We start from the raw sequence: 25,572 nt of genomic DNA on the forward strand, positions 1-25,572 counted from the left end.
TAGACTCGACTTTCTCTGTCTGTAATTATTTTCATCAAAAATAGCAAATATTATTGTTACGACATCTTTTCTACTTTTTGGCCGAAAAAGCACATGTGTACTTCCGGTTTATGCTACTTCACGTTTCGATTTCGTTTTGGCGAGCAACACCAAACGAAAATTACTGTATGCACTTTCAATAATGGTAAGTGTGGTTTATCTACATTATATTGTGAACGGGTTTTTATTTCGAAATAATACTTATTAGTCTCATTTAGCGAGGTCAAGTTATTAACACATTTTCAAAGTAAGTGTCTTTAGTAATTTACCGGCTTTTTGTTGTTATAATATACTTCAAAATCACTAACTCGGTCAGATTCTTTATGACAGAAAGCCACTTGACTAACGCTTACATGTACCTCATGTGCCCACATATAGAATTAGTATGCTGTGTTGCTTTTTTTCATATCGAAATGTTATCTGTTTTACTTTCACACACACATATATATATAAGTTAGTAACGATATAAATGGGGGAAAAATGAAAAATAAGAAAAAAACGTACGCAATACACACTATGTTATATGTATTGCGTACGTTTTTTTCTTATTTTTCATTTTTTCCCCATTTATATCGTTACTAGCCCCTGTGATTAAATCATAAATGTTGGAAACATGGCTTCGTTCTAATAACTTCAGCAAGCTAAAGATCTCTGGCTATTTTTTGGTTCTTACGCCAACCGACTTTTAACAACTGAACCCTATTTGACACTACCCAAGGTCTGCCTTGATTTTTAATAGCCCGAGTTTCCTCTGGCCCTTACACCATGTCTGGTGTAGGGCCGAGAGCGCGCTATATGAAAACGTGGAATTCTCCAACACTGTTTGGTGTCGCTAAGATTTTGGTGCAAATACAATAAAATCGTGCGTGACATAACACCTACCTTACATATACATTCTGTATATGGATAAATGAGATATTTATTTACCCCAGAACACCCATTTAGTCAACCTATCTAGGTGTTTTATTCGGTCAGTATAGACCATCACTTTACAATAGTCAAAATTTCATACTTGACTCGACGCCATATTGCTAACTACAGTTGAGTGTAGACTAAAGGTTACACAAAGTGCACTCCGAGTGCACTCCGTTTGGACTTGGAGTGCACTCCGTTTGGACTCCAGGTAAACTTGGAGTGCACTCGGAGTGCACTCCAAGTTTACCTGGAGTCCTATCAGGCCCCAATCCTACCTGGGTCCACATGTATCATATGTACCTGCAACCAAGTACATATATACATGATGTTTATAGATAGATGTATACTCTTATACATTTTGACTCCTTAAACATGTAACAATAAGATATTGCTACTGTTTTATCTTTGTATATATCATCTTATTATTTTGTTGGTTCATTTTTCGCTGGTTAACTAACAGCATCTAATATAATTGATTTTTTTCTATTAGTTCACCCTATATAAAATTAATAGATCTGGCACTTCGTTGAAAAATGTATGAAAGCATTCCTTTGATTTTAAGAGTTTTAACAATTAAGCCACGTCAAATAGTAGAAAATTGGCAATAAACAAAAATGTATTTGGCAAGTTGTTTGTGGTCTCTCAAAATGTAGGGTTTCATTGTGTACTGGACATAACTTGTACTGGAAGTACTAAGTACTGTTTTTAATATATTTCAAATACTTTTCTTCCAGCAGTGTATATTTATCTTAACATACAACAAAAAAGAAAGGTTTTTTTATCACCTCGATAGCATATTCCGGATCTAATGTCTAATTTTGATTTACAGTTTAACATCAGACTTACATTTCTATTTGGTAAACCAACTTTTTTTTTGTTATGACAGCCTCATTAAATCCAGGTCATACATGGAGTTCTTTTAACAATTATATCAACTTCCAGGTCAATATTTACCTGTACATTGTATATCAAGGGTGATGATTACAGGGGTGTGGAGAAAAGTCAGACTTACACTGACCCCAATAATGACCCCTTCCTTCAAGTTACCTCATAAGGTGTGAAGATCTGGACAGGTGTACACACAGTCATCTAACTAGATAAAGACCCCCCCCCCCCCCCCCCCCCCCCCCCCCCCCCCCTTAATTGTTAGATGGAAACTGGTCATCATACCTTACCTTTACCTAGCCCGAGTTTCCTCTGGCCCTGACACCATGTCTGGTATGGTGTCAGGGCTAGAGGAAACTCAGGCTGACCTATACCAAGGTCATATAGAATATAGGTACGGACTTGTGACGGTCGATATCTGACACTTCTGAAATTATATGATTGTCCATTCCTATAACAGTATTATAATATTAAAACAGTTATAAGTCATTAATATAAAAAAAAAATATTTGAAAAAAAAAATTTCACACTGGTACTATTATTTTATGTCTTTGATCAGAGACCTATATACAGAGATTGGCAACACTCTCTTTGCCTTTGTGTTTACGTAGTGGTCCCTGACCTTCCCACAATCCTTTGCGGTCGCTCGGTTCAGTCTTCACTAGACGCCATATTGGAGAAAACTTGAAAACCAGACACATAATTATCGATAATTTCTATTTGAAATCATCACCAAGATCCAATTATGTGCTTTAATTTCATTAATATCAAAGTGCAGAAGTGTCATCAATATGAAATATATCACAATTTGCTGTCCAAGTGTTTGTATTTTGAGTATGAAAGTCAAGCACAACGCAGGAAAGATCGGCGGGAATCTCCAATTATCGAAAAGTCCCTATGGGGTTTTCGAGAATACGGATAAATGACAACAATGTGCATGATAATCAAGACCACATTCCATAAGTATGATAGTTTTTGGTCAATGTGGTAACTTTTGTAGTGGCCTAGATAAAACAATGTGCTTTTTGTGTGCGTTTAAAATTGACGATGTTTTGGTCGGACGTAATGGCTGCATAATTACAAAACTTGGACATGTCCAATAGGACCCAATGGATTTTAGAAAATATGGATAAATGGCAACAATGTGCATGATCAATAAGACAATATCCCATAAGTATGATAGTTTTTGGTCAATGTGGTTACTTTTGTAGTGGCCAAAATAAAACGATGTGCTTTTTGTGTGCGTTTAAAATTGACGATGTTTTGGTCTGACGTAATGGCGGCTATTTACAAACTTGGACATGTCGAATAGGACCCAGTGGATTTTAGAAAATACGGATAAATGGCAACAATGTGCATGATCAATAAGACTATATCCCATAAGTTTGATAGTTTTTGGTTAATGTGGTTACTTTTGTAGTGGCCAAAATAAAACGATGTGCTTTCTGTGTGTATTTAAAATGACGATGTTTTGGTCTGACGTAATGGCGGATTAACCAGAACATGTCGAATAAGTTCCAATACTACGATACACACATGCGCAAAGCCCGATTTACCTGCGCTGGCGTGTGTTTGATAGGAGACAAGACGCTCTCGATAAGGGATATGCTTGAGTGGTCACGAATAAAGGGAGCCACTACGTGTACGGGGAAATAGCGATGTTACTAATCTCTCTGTATATATGTCTCTGCTTTGATATTATAATGGAAGCATGTATAGAGTATTAGAGGTCAATATGTAAATCAACATAGATATACATAATTTTCATGTTTGAGTTAAGTCAATACTTATCAAACATTCCATACACCAACTGCAGTGGGCTTTATGCAATTTTTTTTAAAGATTGAACATTTAACTTTATGATTTTATAATTTGCTTGAACAACCATTGTACATTCATGACCTGTATCTGTTACATAAAATGTATGAGTGACACATATATACTATGACAGATATTGACTGAATGGGAATAGAAAACAATGTAGTTCCAACAGGTCAGTTTTACAGGTAAATGGTACATAGGTTGCCTGTCCAACTGCCCTGAGGCAAATTTTACCTTAGGCTCTATAATCTTATTTCCTGGATGAGAACAATGTGTACTAATTACTGGTATAAGGCTATAGGTTGGTTTTGGGAAATGGTGAATTTACATTCATTATACCATTTTGAATTACACTGAAATTATTATTTTTTTTTTTATTTTAATCTCTTTCTTTACAATTATTTTTTTAAAGCAATGTCTTTATATTTTTGAATATAACAAGATAAGAACTGCATCATTTCTCAATTTGATTTGAATTAAAAAATTTTTGAACTTGTATCATTCAACATTGTACCTCTACATACCGGACACCTGCATAAACCAGCCAATACGTTTGGTCTCAATGACTTACGGTTTAGACAGGTTACAATGTAATAAGAAACAGCTTATTTTTACTTTCTAATTTCAGTAAAGAATGACTTCATTTCAATAGAGTTTGTCTTCTTAAACCTGTTATTCAATTTGTTAATGGTTTTACAACTTATCTAGACATTTCCACCTTAATTACACTGGCATTTCGTTTATACATGTAATTTTGGTCTGATTAAGGCCTCTCAAATGGAGAGCTACAATCCTTTCCTTCAAGTCAGGAGATAATCTTCCTGTTCTGTTAATTGGCCTGAGGTTATAACACTGTGACCCTGCTTTGCACAGCTTCATCATTTGAAGCCATACAGTGACAATATTGACACAGGTATTTCTGTGAACTCAAGGCAGCACCTGTAGCTGGCTCCTAAAACTCACCTGGCACAGTATCAGGGGTGTCAGGCCAGAGTCAGCCATGCATGGCCAATCATAATAGCAATTAAACAGATACTGTCATTTATTATGGGTAGTCCAGAACTACATACCTGTGTGTACGTTATGTCAGAATATTAATTTAACTAGGTAATGCTCGTAAATATGTACAGTTGTAAATGTATATTTTTCTAATGATACATTTAAATATATAACCTATATAAACTAAAATGATTGTTTATTCTATAATTACTTGCCTGAATTGAGTACATATATGTAGAGAATATCTTATATAAAAAACACATAATTCATTAAATACTGTAAACTTTGAATATTTTGAATAATCAATAACATAATATAGATATATTATCTGAACTTCCTTTACAGTCATGATATATGTACAGTAATAAATATTCTAATTGAAATAATTTTCAATTCCTTAATAAAATGAAATACAATTTACTTACATGTTAATGAAATAATAAGCAATTAACTTTCATAGAAACCTGATTATAGCATAAATTGCATAACTGTCTTTTATGGATCTTAATAAATATAAATTTAACATATAGGCATTATTACCATGTATTAACAATAAAATAAATATTCCTAGTAGACTAAACAAATGTTAATAGTAATATTAACAGAAGAAAAGTAATTTGTAAATATCTATTTATTTATATATAAATTATATTAAAAGCATCGAAGCATTAATACATATATATGATATAGTCTGATTGTAGAACTGGGGTAGGCATGGTGTCTTACAGGACTCCAGGTAGACTCGGAGTCCACTTGGAGTGCACTCCAAGTTTACCTGGAGTCCAAACGGAGTGCACTCCAAGTCCAAATGGAGTGCACTTGGAGTGCACTTGGGTGTAACCTTTAGTCTACACTCAACTGTATGTAGGCCGCAGGCGGCCTAACTTACTACCCCAATCAATGCGTGATGGAGCGAAAAGAAAACGGTGTCGGATAATTCCATGTTTTCATATAGTAGTGCGCTCTGACCCTACACCAGAAATGGTGTCAGGGCCAGAGGAAACTCGGGCTACACCTCTTCATGCAACCTTTTTCGAAAAAGGCGGCATTGGTTGTGAAAAATACAGAATGTGTGTACCAAGCAGAACAAATATAAAGTACAAAGTTATTAGCTTTTTGTTTCTCTTCACTTTATATTCTATTTTTGTTTTTACTGGACCACCATTTCCAATCTGAGTTGTTACCAGAATGCAGCCTGGAAATGAAAATAATCATGATTGTGTCTTTGAGTGCTATTTTTGTGGAATTGATGATGATTTATGAAAAAGATGTCATAACATGACATTATTGAACACTTCAACGTAAATTAGCTGCTTGACATGATCAAAATCCTGACTTTGAAAATTTGACATTGTGCGAGTGTAAATCCACCTTGGGAAGTTAGAGGTAACAACGCGCCTGTCATTAGTTTCTCACTGTGTTATCCTCTGACATTGTTGGAGTACCTTCTACTCACTCTCAAGTACTCGCTCATCTTCAATTCTCCTTTAGCTTACAGAGGCTTCATAGTTATCAATGATTATGTCCTCCACGGTCATAACGCAGAGGCAAGAAAAAGGGGAACCTTATTAACAGTAGTTTTTATTAATTTGTTTTTATTAACTTTTGTGCAGGGGTATAGATAAATATAAAAACAGGCAGTACGTTTTAGTGTGTGATGAGGGCTTCAAGGGCAGTATATGGGGATCAGGGTCTTTTCGCTCTAAATCGTGTTCGACGAAACGAAAAGTTTAGAGCAAAACCTTGTTTGGTTTCTTTATTCATTTTAGTAGCTTTAAGTCACAAATCAACTTTCATTAAAATCAATTTAATGCGTTACAATGTTTTGTTTTCTTGATATAAGGACTAGTATCATATAAACAGGTTTTCCGATAAGAACCATAACTTTAAGTTTGTCCGGACAACTCCTCCTAAAGTAAATGGCCAATTTCAATGAAACTTCACACAAATATAAAGGACCATGTGTAGATGTGCATGCCACTTTCTTTTTTTTCAAAATTATGGTTGCTATGGCAACTGGTCACTATAAACAGGTTTTCTGATAAGAACCATAACTTTAAGTTTGTCCGGACAACTCCTCCTAAACCGAAGGGCGGATTTCAATGAAACTTCACTCAAATATAGAGGACCATGTGTAGATGTGCATGCCACTTTTTTTTTTTTTCACTATTTTACTGGGTTATCTTAGTTAGCCTCTAATTAACAGTTACAATTCACCATTGACTCGTGCAGATTGCGGGGGTATTAATCAGCCATCCTGGCGACAGTTCTAGTATTTTCTGACATATAATACTGATGTCTTTCTCTTTCAGTTACCTCTATCACTTCTGAGAACAGCTGTAAACCACCCTATGGTAAGTCCTTTATATATTTGCTGTACATGTCAGCATATCATTATCTGTTATGATTTAAATGCGAATTCTCCACCAACATCCTTAAATTAATGTTAAACCATATTCAGATAAAAGAGACATATAGATGTTGTAACTTGGTCCAATTCATAAGTTGATTTTGACATACAGATGTAAATGGGACAATTTGTGATGTTACTATTCTGAATCCATGATTACTGTAAAAGTAGACATTTTTACGTGTTGAAATTTACGCTGAGTCAGATTCCAAGCTGTTCGCGGTGTGGATATTTTCACGCTGTCAGGCATGATGAAAATGTATTATATAAAAAGGCATAGAAGTTCTGCAATGAATCTGTACAGTAACGTAGTAATGATAATAAGTATCACGAAATGAAGAAAATTTAATGATATACAGTTAACATTGAATTAGATAAAATACTATCATTTTTACTCATTACTCTTATCAGTATAAATAGCCATGTATGTCTCTTGAACGACCATGCAGACAACGTTATACATCACGGACGATATGACACTTGAATGCAGGCATGGTATACCTTATTGCATTTAGTTTATTTGGTGGAAATATTCGCTCGTCAATATTTTCATGTGTTTTGTTATTCGCTTGTGGATATTTTTCGCGGGGATTAAATAGTGGCGAAATCAGCGAAAATTTTGACTCCGTTAACGTTTCCACCTTTACAGTATATTTACCCTAAAAACAATTAACTGCTTTTGTTTATAAAGGGGAGAAACATTTCTGTACTTTTTTTTATTTTTTTTTAAATCATCAAAAGATATATTTTCCTTATTGTTTTATTTGTATCTTAATTTCTTCACAGCTGGTGGAGTTGAAAAATGGAGAGACGTACAACGGTCATTTGGTCAGTTGCGATAACTGGATGAATATCAATCTACGAGAAGTCATCTGCACATCAAGGGTAAGACTCATATATACATAAATCATCCTACGAACAGTTCAAGGAAAATTGAATTTAAAATATGAAGACAGAAATATGTAAATGAAGATGGGGATGAATAGTTTGCAGTTTGGACTGTATGGTGATTAGAGGTCAACTTTAGGCCATTGGTGTATATTACCATGTTTTAGGAATTTTCGTAGAGTTGATTGCCTGCTTTCAATATTTTCAAACCTTTGAAAACATATGATTCTGGCAAACTAATACATTGATTTTAAAGCAACATGTTTTCAACTGTTCTTTCTGACATTGCATTCGAAAAAAGGAAGGATAATGGCAACACAATAGTAATAGATGGTGTTGTTTAAATCGTGTTCCTTCCTGGTATGTTGAAATAACAAATACCAAACAGAATATAGCCACACCATTCACTGAAAAGCTAATTATTCCCCCAATAAAATGGATTTAAAATCAGATGTGTCTGTTTCAAGTTGTGTTATCAAGAAGGGACATAACTCTGTCATTCTTATGCAATCTAATGATAGGATCTCGATCAGCGATGGAATTGTCATTCTTATGCAATCTAATGATAGGATCTCAATCAGGGATGGAATTGTGTGTTTTCGATAGAAAGATATCAAATATTGACTGATTTCATTAAACACTTTTCTGGACAGTTCTTTAAAAAATGTTTAAGAATTTAATGGACATTTTTTAATCCATCAACCAGACCAGTCTAATTTGGATGGTGATTTCAGTAACTGATATAAGTACATGTATGTGTTTTCCTATTTAGTTGATATTTCAAGTATTTTCTGTAAATTTATCATAATTACACTGTATCACCTGTTTTAGTTACCAATGGTTAAATCAGCCATCATAATCTTTAAAAAAAACTCACGTTTTTTGTGTGTGTATATTTCTTTCTTATCAAGTTTTACAAGCTGGCTAAAATCAACGTTCATCATTATCATTTTTGTGGCATGTTTTAGCCATGATGAAAATTTTTAACAAGACAAAATATGTACGTTCTAAGGAAAGAGTTGGATTTTTAGCCCACCATCATCATCATCGACAGGCAGCCATCTTAGATTTTGACAATTGAAGTTTGTTATCGCTAATTCTCAGAAAGCACTGAAGGGATCATTCTCAAATTTCATATATAGGTTCCTCTTGGTGCCTAGTTATGCATATTGCATTTTGAGACCAATCGGAAAACAACATGGCCGACAGGCAGCCATCTTGGATTTTGACAATTGAAGTTTGTTATCGCTAATTCTCAGAAAGCACTGAAGGGATCTTTCTCAAATTTCAAATATAGGTACCCCTTGGTGCCTAGTTATGCATATTGCATTTTGAGACCAATCGGAAAACAACATGGCCGACAGGCAGCCATCTTGGATTTTGACAATTGAAGTTTGTTATCGCTATTTCTCAGAAAATACTGAAGGGATCTTTCTCAAATTTAATATGTAGGTTCCCCTTGATGCTTAGTTATGCATATTGCATTTTGAGACTAATCGGAAAAACAACATGGCCGACAGGCAGCCATCTTGGATTTTGACATTTGAAGTTTGTTATCGCTATTTCGTAGAAAGTACTGAAGGGATTTTTCTAAAATTTCATATGTAGGTTCCCCTCGATGTCTAGTTATGCATATTGCATTTTGAGACCAATCGGAAAACAACATGGCCGACAGGCAGCCATCTTGGATTTTGACAATTGAAGTTTGTTATCGCTATTTCTCAGAAAGTACTGAAGGAATCTTTCTCAAATTCCATGTATAGGTTCCCCTTGGTGCCCAAATCTTAAATTTTATATATAGGTTGCCCTTGTTTGAAAAGTACTAGAGGCTTCTTCTGAATTTACACAGATTAGTAAGACTTAGAAGAAGAGAAAAGTAGGGAAAAGATCAATCTGACATGGAACCTATGAAGAACATTCAATGGTGGGCGCCAAGATCCCTCTGGGATCTCTTGTTTTCTTCATAATATAAATTTATCAAAAAGGAAAAAGACAATATGCAAATTGTAACACACTATACACAGAAGGGGTGGGTTTTTTTTTTTTTTTTTTTTTCACAATACAAATCTGGCAATAACAAATTAGTTTTTAAACTCTGTTTCACATGAAATCCACAGGAGAAATTTTTAAAGCTTTAAGTTGTGTCACTGTTAAGAAATTCTCATTTGTTTGATCAGGATGGTGACCGTTTCTGGAGAATGCCGGAGTGTTATATCCGAGGAAGCACCATCAAATACCTACGTATCCCCGACGAGGTCATCGATATGGTGAAGGAAGAGGTCATTCAGAAATCCAAAGGTCGCGGAGAGATGAGAGGCAGGGGTGGCCCACAGAGAGGCCGGGGTGGTCGAGGTAAGGGTCCAATGAACATTTATTTTGACAAGATAATGAATTTATGAAATTGAAAATGGTGTGAAGATAAGGTTTTCCTTCTCTATGTTAGAAAACATGAAAATAATACAAAGCCTTGCTTTTTTTTAACTCTGAAGAACAAAATCGGAATTTAGGTAACTGCATATAGTACAGTTGATAGTTTTGTCACAATGAGTGGGCTACTGATATAACTAGTTATCTCCCTTGGTCCATTAATGTATTGGTGTACTGACTCCCAGCCTGTATGTCAGTTACAATATTTTACTCAACTCCACAAACTTTAACATGATCTTAAATGTAACTAATCCATACAGCAGATTAAAATAATTACCACTAGTGACTGCGATAGACATAGCTCAGAGTGTAGAATATTTTTCTACTCCAGAGTCTCCAGGTTTTAATTTCACTGGAATCTATTGGATTATATCTGCCGTTACAAATTGATACCTGCACATGTGAACAAGTATGGCTTCGTTGTTTTTGTCAAGTTGGTACAGAACCATGTTAAAAATATACACAAGTTAAACCTGCCTTAGTGACCAGTTGAATTCAGTGACTCACTCTCATATGTGACCGTATTTTTCCTCCCAATATTATTTACTCTACTTGTTACCAGAACCTGGATTAAGAGACCACCTGTCATATGTGACCTTTTTCAACCTCCCTTGGAAGGTCACTTATGACAGCTAGGTTTGATGGGATGTAACCATGCAAGTTATCATTAAATACATAAAGGATGGAGCTAGTGAACTTCTGGCCCTTATAGATTTTAAACATTTGTTAAACAAATTAAGTTAGATATTCCTAGCCTGAAAAAAAATATGTATTTTGAATTTTAAGAATCAAAATATATAAAATATTAGCAGATGGTGAATTGATACACTTTCAGTATTTTAGAGCATTTTAAGAGGTTATTGAAGAGTGCAAGGGTTTAAATAGTTCAGCACTCGATCCTATTTGGTTCACACATAAATAATTTTTGCCTTTAGATGTCCATTCCTTCTTTTACTGACTTTATTGGACAATCTATTATCGAGTTTGACTTAGAATAGCCTATCTTCAGGCACAATGAAGATGTATATATCAGAAGTGAAGTGATGTCAACACTGCAGTATACATTGGCTTTGTGAATATGTATATGCTGCACCCTGTCCCAGGCCAGTACTCAGATTATGATATCAACTTTATTTTTATCTCAATAACGACTTTATCAAAGCTAAGATCAAATGTTTAATTTGCTTTTTCTTTCATTAAGCCATTATTGAGATAGAAAATAAAGTTGATCAAGGCTTTTTCTGAGGGTATTTTGGGGCCAATAATGGGCCCCTTTTTCTATCAAATTTATTTCATATTTAAGCCGAATTCCTAAAATTTCTAGTTTGCTCCTGAAAATTTTCTTCCCATAATCCAATTTGATAAATTTTCCTCCAAAAATGAGGCAGAGGCCCCATTCTGAATCAGTGAGAAAAAGTCTTGTTTATAGTCGGGTATAATAAACTGGTCCAGAACCAGGCATAGTGTAAAAAATGTACACTTTCACCCAAACCTGAACTAAGGCACCAAACACAGTATCAAATAGATGGAGGCTTCTCTGTTTAATGGTATTCTAGGGATCTATCTCTCCTCCTAGATATCTTAGGATGGTGTCATTGTGTCATGAATCATTCTCTTTTTTGTGGTGAACCAATGTTGCACTTTTCTTTCAGGGACATTTCCATGTGCCCATTTTTGGTTACATTATATAATTAGAACTTCAGCTTTTGCAGTACATTATGGGATTGGGGAGCCCTACATACATATTTACATGTTATCTTGACAAAACAAGGATTTCCATTTTTATTTATGTAATTACACATCTTTTGAAAAGCATTACATATGAATTTATTAGGGATACAGACAATCTTAAATTGGCATTTTGTTTAGTTTCATCAGAAAATTGTCATTTGCTACTGCACTGACCACCTTAAAAGTATTACTTTGTTAAAAAAGGCCTATGATCTGCTTTCTTTTCTTGTACTTATTTTAAAAGTTTTGTACACATGCAATATCAGTCCTCATGGAAATTCCCAGGAGATGATTGGCTAGTGTCATGGTTACACTGTAAAACTGACAATGATACGTTTCTTATTTGATGTTAAAAACAAATTAAAATTTGACTAGAAATAGTCATTCTTTATGCATTTCTTCAAAAATGAAAGGAGAAATTTCACAAAGCTCAACAGTTTGTATATTGTATTTGAGATCCAAGGGTAACTTTTTTTTTCTTTAAGAGTTTTGTTTTCATTTGACAAAGATACCGGATGTAATAACTGAAGAATCTCTGTTGGATGTCTTAATGTAGACAGGACATTTATCAGTGAATGAATGCCATTCTTTTTAACATATCACAGACATTCCTGCGGAAGTGCATTCACAGACCAACAGTTTGCATATAAATCACTGCTAATGTTCATTGTGGAGCCGGTAAATGATATAATGATTCTAACATTGTTCTTGGCTTTATAAAAAGCCCTTGATATTGTACGATAAAATCGACAATCATTCCGTTGATCAATCTAAAAAGCTGATGCAGATGTAGATGAGGAGATATGGTACAAAAAGATAACAGGCAAATCTCATATCAGCTGGGTCTCTGTCATTGGTCATGGTTGACTGATTTTGATTTTCTTACTTGACAAAGTCATTGAATACAAAAATACTTATTCACTTGTCTGTAATGCTTTCAAACTCAAATGGCAAATTGAAGATTTTTTCACCAGCAGTCACTTCATGTGACAAAGTTGAGGAAGGGATAAAGTATAATGTATGTTCAATTTCTGTAATAACTCATGATCAAGCAATTTCATTTGTAAAAAAATTTGATCAATCTTCTTCATTTTATAGTCAAGTAATTGACTACATCAATTAAGTTTGTGTAATGGTATAAATAATTAATGTTTAGATCACCTGAGACGAAGTTAACTTAGTTAACATTATCAGCATATGCATGGAGTGACTAGTTTGTTGGTATGCACATGTTGTCCCTGACTGACCCCCAGGGGCTGCCTAATGGACGGGGCTATAAAAGGTCAAATTAACTGAAATTTTGTGAAACTTCTTCTCAAGACCCAAAAAAGGTAGAATCAAACAATCTTCATAGATGAAAGGGTCTTAATTAAGGTGCTTTACCAAAATTATGAATTTCATAACTCTGGGGTCACACATTTGCCCCTGGGGATGGGGTAAACTTTATTAAAGTTTATATAGGGAAATCACATTTTTGACTATCATTTGTTTGATTTCCATTGGAATTCAGTCTAACTTTGTTAGCATTATCAGCATGGGATGACAGTTTGATGGTATGCACATGTTGGCCTTGATTGACCCCTTGGACTGATGGGAGGGCCCAAAAGGGTCAGTTGAATTAACTGAAATATTTCGAAACTCAGGTGACCGTCAAGGCCCATGGGCCTCTTGTTATCATTTGCGATGCCTTGTTAAATAGTTCTCCCAAGAGAAACCAGGGAGGAGGGTAACTAAAGTCTGCATTGTGTTTGTCCATCCGTCCATCTTTCACATTTTATATTATCCGGACTCTATCTACACTACTTGTCACTGAAGGAACTTCATACCTGGGACCTGGGTTCACCTAGGTGAGGAAGTATACATGTAATGTTTAAACGTAGGTTTTTTTATCTACGTTTATTTGACCTTTGACCTCCATCAAAGAAAACAATTTTTTTGGGCCTATAATTGTCACTGGCACTTTTTACTTGGAACATGGGTTCTAACTTCAGTTGTATTGAACTTCTGATATATCACCTACACTTAAAATTTAGTGACATTCGGGAATTCAATATTTCATTTGCATGTGTACCACCAAAATAATAAAATGCAGCAATTGATATATGGTGTGTCTGTCAAGGATTCAATGTAAATGTTGAGACAGGGACCCCCCTTGTTGTAGCTGGTGGCTACCTCACTGAACATTATATGGAAGGCCTGTGTCACATGCTATCCTGAGCAATGGGATAATGAAAGTGTCTTTGCCACATGTGCACAGAGACACAACCTAAACAGCACATAATGGTCTTAATCTGAGCGTCCTGTGATACAAACATCACAAATCAACCAATTTAGGGATCGTATCATCCATATTGGATCTTAACCCACGATTGCATTGTCTGTAAGGCTCTCTGGATAACCTATCATGGACCGATATACCTTTCTAACCCACTATCCTGTTATTTTAATCATCAGATGGTTTGACAGTTGAAGATTGTTTTCTATGTTTCTCAGAGAGTTCTTCATAAATCTTTCTCAAATTTCACATCTAGGTTCCTCTTGACCCTCAGTTGTATAAATTCTATTATGAGATTAATTGTAATATAATATGGCCATCAAGTGACCATTTTGAATTTTGTCATTTGAAGTATATTTCGCAGGGAGTCCTTCATTGATATTTCTTGAATTTCATTTAGATTCCTCTTGTTTTAGTTGAAGTTTGTTAACCCTTATCTATTAAAAGTTTATTTCTTAATGATTAAGAGGAAGAAGAGAAAAAACAGAGAAAAAATTAGTCTTACATTGTACGTAGATCCAATAAAGGTCACTCAAAGGTGGACACCAAGACCTCTTGTTAAACAGGAAGTAAGAACCAGGTTATTGGGTCAATATAGTTTTAAGAGGTCTGTGAAAAGATGATCATAAATTTACTATTTTATAAGAAATTTTTGGTGGTAGTCATGTTACTGTAAAAGCATTTTTCAGATTAATTTTACTGATATGCAGTTTTTTTTTTATTATTCGCCCTGGAATCTGTGTTTTTAACACAGCTGCTGCAAATTTAAATGTCATGCACAAGCAGAACAAAATATACTACCAACCATTATTTGACAATCAGGAAGGTTAAATTTTTGTATAGAAAGAAATGTGTGTGTTATAGTATATAGGTAACTTGAGTTTATCTAAGGAAGACACATGGGTTCGGAGGATCACTGTTTTACATACGTACTCTTACGTCTGCCTCTGGAAGTTTATCATTAAAATCTGAGATAAATTCATTCTTCACGAGACAAACATACACATTTCTGACGCGTGTGTTACAGAATGGCTTGTGTTGGCTACGAAGGTTTTTCTCCTGCGGACATTTGTATCGCTAGTTTTTACTTGTAGTACCTACCACATCGATGATAAAGTTGGATTAGCTGTGATGTTTATCATTTTATCAGAGTTATCTCCCCATGTTTGGTTTTTATTTTGACAATATGTTGTTTTTTCCCGTCACAAAATCCCAACATGGATGACACTTTAATTGACAGGAAATCACACTTTGGGATAAAAACGTTAAAAAAAACCTTTTACAACGTTAGTGATATCGGCAGCTTCTGTTTCCTGTGATCATACATGTCAGCACAGGTTTCTTTCTGAAGACGTAAGAAAATGTAAGATCCGATATTTTTAACACTTTTGAGATTTTGCCATATTTTTCAGAAATCTCGTTAATTTTACTTCCAATCCTGTTTGGGAATAAGTGTTTATAGTCAGCCTGTCACTACTGTTTTAGCAGTTCAAACTTATGGGCACTAAGGGAATATTTAAAGGGGTCATAAAGATATGTTTCAGGGCCAAGACCTTTGGAATTGGCATAACTTCCGATTAGCATGATGCTTTATGTGACAAAGTACACTAGGTGCATTGATAGGGTGTGGAGAATTTTGACAATTATTATGACTAGGAACAAAATCTCGACAAAAAATCTTGTATATGAAATCTTTTAACTGTCGGAATAGATTTCCGTGATAGAAATATATTGGATATGGGATAGGAAATATGTTGTTGAGGTTTCTGCGGCAGTTGATGTATTCCGTAGATGCCTGAATATTCACTAATGGACCATTTAGATCATAGTCTTGGGGAAAAACATGCCACTGTTTTCCGTCAAAGCTTCAGTGCTATATGCTTCATTCGATGAACCAAACTTCTGTCATTTTGCAGAAATTCCACAATAAATCATAGTTGAGTATTGAGTAAGAAGGTTATGTAGTCACGTACACCCTACATGTTGCGAGATCTGTTTACTGCTACGACCGTATTTATTAAAACTGTCTGAACGGCTAATATTCTGTAAAGTTGGAAGTCAGTGAAATCAAGTTTTCTAGAAAGTTTAATGAATTTGTTCCTTGGAGTTACGGTTATAATACACTCGTCTTCCACCATGTGTTGGTGCTTGATTCCCAGATAAGGCATGAAAAGGTATAATGGGGCTGTTAATTGGGACCCCTCGCTCACTTCCATTCAGACCAACAAACATGATTAATATGAGTTTATTTTAAATTTGCAATCATTGAAAAATTAAGTTTATGCAAAGTATTTTTAAGTAAATATGAAATCTTTCATTTATATATATAAATATATCTAGTGGCAATCAGTCGTCATAATAGATCAAGGATAAATAAGATGTAATTTCATAAATTTTCTGCAGATCTGCAAAAAAATGGCAGACAGGTGGCCATCTTGGATTTTGACAGTTGAACATTGTTAGTACGTGCTACATTGTATTACTCAAGAAGTACTTACAGGATATTTTCACAAACTTGACATGTGTATATATGCTCCCCTTGGTCCCTAGTTGTGCCCACTTAAATTTGAGGCCAATTTGAAAAACAAACTGGCTGACTGGCAGCCATCTTGGATTTTGACAGTAGAAGGATATTACTAAAACTTGATGTGTAGGTTTTCTTTAATTTCTTATTGTCATGGTTTATTTTAAGACTGATTTAAAAAAAAAATGTAACTGGTAACCACCTTAGTTTGAAGTTTTTTATCACAATTTCTCAGAAAGCTGATGTACCTAGGTTCATCCTTTTATAGATAATTTAGAGGAAGAAAGTATGAAAAATAAGAAAATTAGAGAAAAGATCAGTCTTACATTCCAGGTAGACAATGAAATAATGATCATTCGCTGGTTGGCACCAAAGATCTCTCTGGGATCCCTTGTTATTTATTAAGCATGTGTGATGCTGTTGGTGTCAGATACAGATCATTCCAACATTTTGTTGTTCAATGTCAAAACCAATTTTACATGCATATATCTCTTGTATTTTAACAGGTGCATTCGGCAGCCGTGGAGGAGGAAGAGGAGGGGGCCGTGGTGGCCAGCAGAGACCTGGAAAGGGGAGGGGTGATTGAGTGTGATGTTGTTAGGAGGAGACAGGCAATATCTGAGCTAGATATATTGTTACCATTTTTGTATCGGGTTGGTTAAAAAATTCGGCCAATGTGTACTAGACATATATCATATGCTACAATTTATCTCTGAGCTGCTTGTGAATACGATTTCAAACATTCTTCCAAGGGTAAAAAGAGTTACAAAATTACTCCTGTTTTGCAATTTTCCTTTAGCAAATGGACATGTACAATTACATGTACTGTTTTTTGAAGAGAAATAACTCATTTGTCTTTAAGTATTTTCTAAGAGATCATAGTTATACAAAATTCTGCGTTAATTATATAATGATGAAAATGGGTATTTCCGGTTTTCCTAAGGGCTTTTGGAGACATCGGTTCCATTCCGAATTGAAATTATTTTGTATATGCCAAATTCCTTAAAATTTTTGGTTTACTCTTGCATGTTTTCTTCAAAATTCGCCAAAAATGCCCTATCCCAAGGAAATGAAGAAAAGGTCCTAGTTTATGCATCAATCTACAAGAAATAAGATATGCTGCATACACTTAAGTTTAATTTCTTAACCACGTCATCGCCACGACAAAAAGGGTAACAATACAGGTATGAAAGTAGGTATGATGAAGTGTTAGAGAACAAATGAATGTGAAATGTTGGAATTATGAAAGTGGAATGTGTGTATGTCTGACGTTGTGTGGCAAGATTAATCATTGAATGTTGATCTGACATGAATGTATGTTTGATATTACTGTATGCATACTTGTATTAGTGAGATCTTATTTTCATGCCCTGAGCAGTTTCCATATCATTCATAAGCTACTCTCGATGAAAATATATTTGATTTAACAATATTTTCACATCAAAATTACATGTATCCTGAAAATATTTCAAACTAGAACAAATTGGTACCTACTATTAGTATAAACCTGTAGGAAAAGCCTTTGTACTACAGTGACATGCCATATAAGTATTGGGTCACGAAATATGTTTACTACATATTTCATGCTTTTTGACATATTTTCAATAAAAAATTTATGAAATCATTTTTCTAAGGATTTTCTTAAAATTCCACACACTAGTAGGCAACTGTAAGCTGTTTTGGCTGATATTGTTAACATACTTTTCCTGTGTTGATTTTACTGAAATAGATAAATTTATGCACTATAACAAAAGTATGATGTTTTGTTCTTTATTTTTAATGACATTGCTAAAATTCTAAAAAATTGAAAGGCTGCGAAGAATTATACAAATATTATTAGAGGAATGAGCAAACAATTCTGTATGTGAAATTTAAATAAATTCCATTGAAAATCAAAGCCATGAAAATTCATTGAAAACTTGTCAAAATGCATGAAATATATTCATTACAATTTTACCAATGAATTACTTTTTCTGATTTGACCAATCAAAACACTCCTTACAAACGACAAAATGAAAACCAAAAGCTGATTCGGTATATTTTGCTATAAAATGTAATAAACAGAATATCTAACAGTATCTTCAGTAATACCATATATATTTCACTCGTGTGGCTAATATTTTGAAATTTAATGTATCAATTTAATATCAAAGTTTAGGCCCCACTTGTGAAATATATTTGGTATTCCTGAAGACACTGTTACATATCATCAGTGTACATGTAGAGAAACTTCATCTGCCTATTACGATTTCATTTTTTTTCTTTATAGAAAATGTTACCTGTATATACTAAAAGATTGATATTGATCTTCAGCTCAGTTGACGGCTGACATTCTGTAATGAAATCTAGTTGGACTGGCGAAGCAAAAATTGTGATGTTACAGAATGTCGGTTAGAGATTAAAATAAATTGATCTTGAATATTTACAGGCAATAGATTCTATTTCTTGTACATTTATTATATTTTAAATTGCATAAAGTGATATAAATTGTTACTACAATTTCCAAATTCTTCAATTTGACTACATTGTTTTCTCCCTTGTGAGTTTTGAGTCAGCAAGAAAATTGGATATAACATCATTTTAGTTGTGACATAACTTTGCACCAAATGTCATGTGAAGGTCACAGACAATTAGACAAGAAAGAAATTTCTTGGGTACATAGGGCGTGAGATTTCCCTGTCTCATATATCAGTACATACTAGTAACATAGACTAGCCCGGTGTCTCTGGAATATTAAAATTATAAATAAAATTGCGCTGTATGATTTTGGTCCCTAGGATATGTCCGATTCTACCCAAGTTACATACTAGGGGCAGAAAATCTAGTATTAGACTTTAGCTTGGCAATTCGTAACAAAAAGAACTTACCCGGTAGGGTCTGGTGGTACCCAGTCTAATGAGTACATGAAAGGAACCAAATTGGAAGTTTGCTTGAAATATTCAAACTTTACATACAAAATATTAACAGATAGATTAAGAAGAGGTGCAACTCCTGAAGCAAGGTTCCAATTGGTGTATTCTGCCTTCTTCCATAGCTGATCATGGTTGCCTTCATGTTACGGCCATATGGGCAGGCTGTCATCAGGGCAAAGCTTACACCTGACCACGGCCTGCTTATAACTGATGCTCTGTGTCCTCTACGCATCCTCCTGGAGTCTAGTAGATGAACAAAGACAAACATATTAATTTAGCAAGGCATTGGTTCTTGGAGAATTTCTCAAATTGGAGATTTCAATACACAAAATATGTATTAAGATCATGGAAATGAAGCTCAATTGAAACTTTACACACAAAATATTCATTAGGATCACGATTATGAACCTCAATTCAAACTTAATTTACACACAAAATATTTATTAGGATCAAGATGATGAACCTCAATTTAAACTTTACACACAAAATATTCATTAGGATCACGATACTGAACCTGAATTCAAACCTTACACACAAAATATTCATAAGGATCACAATGATACAAGTATGCTAACAGTATTTAGATGTGTAATCTCATTTGTGTATTTTGTTCCAATGTTCGAGATATTTTGAATAGGTGTGGTTGTATTTCGTCATGTAAATGAAAAGTGCTATAATATAAATATATAATACTAGTACTTCATAGCTAGTATTACTATAACAGACAGCTACACAGCCAGGATTATTTTGTATCACGGAGACCAGGCCCTAAAAATTATTCCACAAAATATTTTTAGTTTTGAATACGGTTATAAAGAAAAATGTTAAACAAGTCACTGTCAGTGTACATATTTTAGGAGTAGTTTGATTTTAGCAGTTTTTGTGCTGAAATGATTTCGCTTAATTATGATTGTGTTAATTGTAGCTTCAGTCTATTGTTTTATAAGATGATCTTATACATGTATAAGCATTATACAATGTACATGTACGTATTGTGAATACGCTTGTGAATACGCCCACTCACCATCACATTAAACTGTGTAAATTCAGTCGTGAGCTAAAGTCTGAGCTAGTGTACCTACATCAATACATTGACAGTATATAAGGAGATTTTTGGAGGAAATGGGCAATTGTCTTCACTATTATATTGCGTTCGAATATAACAAACATCATCCTCATATACTATTCATCATGTCTCCTTAAATATCTTCAGGATGTGTAAAACACATCGAAGGGAATTACACACTGACAGTTATAAGTATAGGGTCATACTTTATGTTCAGAAATGGAAAATGGTGCGATATCAAGCTTCAAAATCGCAGGACATGACATTGATTGATGAAATTCATTCAATTAAATGCATCAAAACTGCATAATATAAATATACTTTAAAAATAATTTTTTGACAAATTTCTGATCTCATCATCTATGTACTTTTGCAGTGCTGATGTACTTTGTTACAATAAGGCCAGACAAATTAGATTCTGTGTTGAATTTCTCTGAAGACGGTATCTGTCGAAATTGTAAATGTGTTGGAGATACAGTTATTTCTTATTTTAATTATTTGATAAAAAAAAGACATTGATTTAATAAAAAAAAACAAATTGTGCAAAATATGTCAAACCAATAATTTTGGTATAAAAATATCTTAGAACAAGTAATCAGCTTGGCATGGCCTAACTGTGATGTGAAACATGCATTTTGTGCGTTTAATCCGATCAAATTTCCTGAATTACCTTTTAATGAACAAAAGCTGATTTCCTTCAGTTTTACTCAAACTTTATATGATAGGTGATAATGTAAGGATTATGGATGACATGTTCACACAAAAAATCTCTTTACAAAGTAAATTCTTCCGTATTTTTCACCAAAGCATCCATAATTTGTTTGCAAATTGCAGTCTTGCCTGTTACATAAATGTCTCTGAATTGGATTCCCTTGTCAATGTAAAAAAAAAAATCCTAATAAGATTTGTTAACAGATTAGGAGATAATTAATTCCATCTTTGAAAATTTTCTGAAATAAATTCAATATTTGATTAGCTTGGGTGAGAATAATACGTAAGGTTAAAAGGTACAGTCATACAAAAATCTGGTATTGTTTTCAAATCTGTCAGTTGATCGGATCTTAGTTCAGACAAGTTCATCCCTTATTTCCTGCATAGGACTGTGTTTTCCCACTGATCCGGGTCAGCTTAAGTAGGTCTGCAGGGGATTCAGGATTACTAAAGCACACCTGTGGCCTCGACTTTTGTTGGCTAATTAGTCTGTAAATATGATATCATTGCTGTTTGGCATCAAAGGGATTCTGCTGTCGACCTGTGTATAAAAAATGTATTGCTAGACATCAGAATGGCTGAAGACAGCCAATATATACATAGGTATTGCTGGAATTTACGGAATATTTCTGTCCATCACTACAAGAACATGTTTTGATATTAAAATACACTGATTTTACAACATTGCTGTGTTGCGTGTGTGCTTCCTACAACCTCACTACACTTTGATCTTTTGTGTATTTGCCAAAAGAAGTTCACCAAGTACAGACTTTTTTTTAGACGAGAAATGTATTGAAGTGTATGATAATTGCAGTTATGAATGAATTTCGTGGAAAATATTCTTTCAAAAAGAAAAAATCATTTCAACAAAAATTAATTTACATTTATTTGACCTGTAAAACTTATAAGTATGTTAGTAATTAATTACAGGTACAAAAGAACACACCTGGTTATTATTTCCCAACTAGAAAAGAGGAAGGGGGTACAATCATAGTTTTGAACTTCAACTGTCCCATCTTCCATCCTATCTGAGCTCTAAAACTAATAACATAGACTTGTCACAGGAACTTCATAACTGGGACATAGATTTACCTGTATCAAGAAGAGGAGCATGTATATGCTTCAATAATACAATTTAAAGCTCTGATTTTATGGAAATTATTTCTGATAATGTGGCTCGGGGTGAAGGTTAAGAAAGGATCTCGGGCAACCAATTGGTCCCATGTATTATACTTGTAGTTGAATCTACCATCTTTTGACCTCGCTGCATCAACACTTATCAACATGATAAAGCTGGTTCCCGTTCCCACAGCAGAAGAAAGGTTCCAAAAATAATGTATCTAATATACCTGTAATTGTTATTGGGGTCAGATGTCAAAATATAGATTGCATATAGACATATTTTTGTTTAAAACATGGATCTTGCAAGGTGGTCCAGTTTTTGTTCAAACCATTGGTTTTTGTGACCTACTTCTAATTCAAATGGAACACTTATGTTTTCCCAGCTTTTACCCATAAACACAGGGACCTGAGAATTTGTTGCAGTCTATGTGTATTTGATTTATGCACTGGGGGTGTCATTTTTACCAAATTTTAATCTAGTCGCCACATAACATCTGAAAATGTGCTATATATACACTAGGAAGGTCCAAATACATGTAGACTAACAAATTCTCAGGTCCCTTTGCCCATAAAGTGCAATTTAATGTTATTAACAGAAATAAATTCACAAAAACCTTTACATGTTGGATACATATACTTACATTGTAGTATGTGGCAGCATAAAAAATATTGTGAATTAGGAATGCTCTTTAATTCAATTAAACTGAGGCATAGATTCAGACACTCGGGAACTGGACACTAGCTATAACTTGGTGTGCGGTATTGAAGAATCCATGGAGCAGATAGAATATTGGAGTGAGCTACTATACTGCACATGTTAGGATTCCTCAGAGACCAGCAGAACTGCATAGCCCCAAAATGATGAACACACGAGCTGGGCTTATGTGACAGCAGTAAATTTTTGACTACTGTTTTCCAATTTCCAGTAAATATTTTGGCACAAGCATTTTACTGCATCCCATAACTTCAACACTGAATACGTTGAAAGATTACAAATATTGAATTTGAGTGTTTTGCCAAAATGTCTATGCACACTGGATTGTTTTCTCAGAAAATAGCAAATTCTGCATGTATTAGGAGAGCCAGTGTATAATATATTCATCCAGCTTTTCACACTCTATGAATCTGGAGAATTTTTCAGGTTTTTTTTTTTACAGCTGTAATTTTAACGGATTAAAGTTTAATATAAAGTATGGACCATTTTGTGACAGTGTTCATAAAACAAGGGCAAAAATATTATCAAAATACAGGTTTACATTGTGAGACCCATAAAAATGATAAAAAGGAGAATGAGTCCATGCAGGGTCCCGTTGTTCAAAAGGTGATTAGCTTAATCACTTGATTAGTGATAATCTCATTACTACAAAACCTGAGCGTGTGTATTCTTAAAATAGGAATATGGTAAGAGACGGAGGAGTGTTACAGTTTCATTAAAATATTATCACGTTCTTTTTACCAGAAATTATTTAATTGTGATTTTAAGATTGTTGTTAAACTGTGATTAGCCTAATCGCCCTTTGAACAACTGGGACCCATGTGTTACAGAAGGGTTAGCGTCTTCTGACAGATCAAAACTACAGTGATGCCTCGTCCTATAAATAGTAACCAGAGTGATGACAATAGAACCAACAGTATAATCGATAAGCATTGAACTTGTCAAACTTCATATCACAAAAGGTAATAGCACATTTCTAAATGACATATAGCGATGTTAACAATAAAACTATTCCATGGTCGCCATCAATATGTTGCCTATTGTCAGTATATTGTGACCAAAATTGTGCCCTGCAGGTAGGGCGTAAGAATTGTACCTGCATGTAGGAGCATGTATATGCTTCAATAATACAATTTAAAGCTCTGATTTTATGGAAATTATTTCTGTTAATGTGGCTCGGGGTGAAGGTTAAGAAAGGATCTCGGGCAACCAATTGGTCCCATGTATTATACTTGTAGTTGAATCTACCATCTTTTGACTTCTCTGCATCAACACTTATCAACACGATAAAGCTGGTTCCCGTTCCCACAGCAGAAGAAAGGTTCCAAAAATAATGTATCTAATATACCTGTAATTGTTATTGGGGTCAGATGTCAAAATATAGATTGCATATAGACATATTTTTGTTTAAAAACATAGATCTTGCAAGGTAGCCAAGTTTTGGTTCAAACCATTGGTTTTTGTGACCTAGTTCTAATTCAAATGGAACACTTATGTTTTCCCAGCTTTTACCCATAAACACAGGGACCTGAGAATTTGTTGCAGTCTATGTGTATTTGATTTATGCACTGGGGGTGTCATTTTTACCAAATTTTAATCTAGTCGCCACAAAACATCTGAAAATGTGCTATATATACACTAGGAAGGTCCAAATACATGTACATGTAGACTAACAAATTCTCAGGTCCCTATGCCCATAAAGTGCAATTTAATGTTATTAACAGAAATAAATTCACAAAAACCTTTACATGTTGGATACATATACTGTACTTAGTATGTGGCAGCATAAAAAATATTGTGAATTAGGAATGCTCTTTAATTCAATTAAATTGAGGCATAGATTAAGACACTCGGGAACTGGACACTAGCTATAACTTGGTGTGCCCCTATTGAAGAATCCATGGAGCAGACAGAATATTGGAGTGAGCTACTATACTGCACATGTTAGGATTCCTCGGAGACCAGCAGAACTGCATAGCCCCAAAATGATGAACACACAAGCTCAGCTTATGTGACAGCAGTAAATATTTTGACTACTGTTTTCCAATTTCCGGTAAATATTTTGGCACAAGCATTTTACTGCATCCCATAACTTCAACACTGAATATGTTGAAAGATTACAAATATTGAAT

General features: G+C 34.3%; 1 protein-coding gene across 1 annotated transcript; it reads left to right on the forward strand.

Annotated features, from left to right (window-relative positions):
• The first annotated feature begins 88 nt into the window (after window positions 1-88).
• LOC117326110 (U6 snRNA-associated Sm-like protein LSm4) lies at window positions 89-22,287 on the forward strand. Its single transcript, XM_033882730.1, has 5 exons — window positions 89-184; window positions 6,972-7,013; window positions 7,856-7,954; window positions 10,135-10,309; window positions 17,421-22,287. The coding sequence occupies exons 1-5, from the start codon at window positions 182-184 to the stop codon at window positions 17,498-17,500; spliced, it is 399 nt and encodes a 132-aa protein (XP_033738621.1). The 5' UTR covers window positions 89-181; the 3' UTR covers window positions 17,501-22,287.
• Window positions 22,288-25,572: the final 3,285 nt, after the last annotated feature.

Source organism: Pecten maximus, chromosome 4 (assembly GCF_902652985.1).
Source record: "Pecten maximus chromosome 4, xPecMax1.1, whole genome shotgun sequence".
Lineage (NCBI taxonomy): Eukaryota > Metazoa > Mollusca > Bivalvia > Pectinida > Pectinidae > Pecten > Pecten maximus.

Bases quoted from the DNA above. Each gene is read 5' to 3' on its own strand.
- LOC117326110 (XM_033882730.1), top strand. The intron at 7,955-10,134 runs GTAAGACTCATA...TTGTTTGATCAG, and splicing joins AAGTCATCTGCACATCAAGG to GATGGTGACCGTTTCTGGAG. The intron at 10,310-17,420 runs GTAAGGGTCCAA...GTATTTTAACAG, and splicing joins GAGAGGCCGGGGTGGTCGAG to GTGCATTCGGCAGCCGTGGA.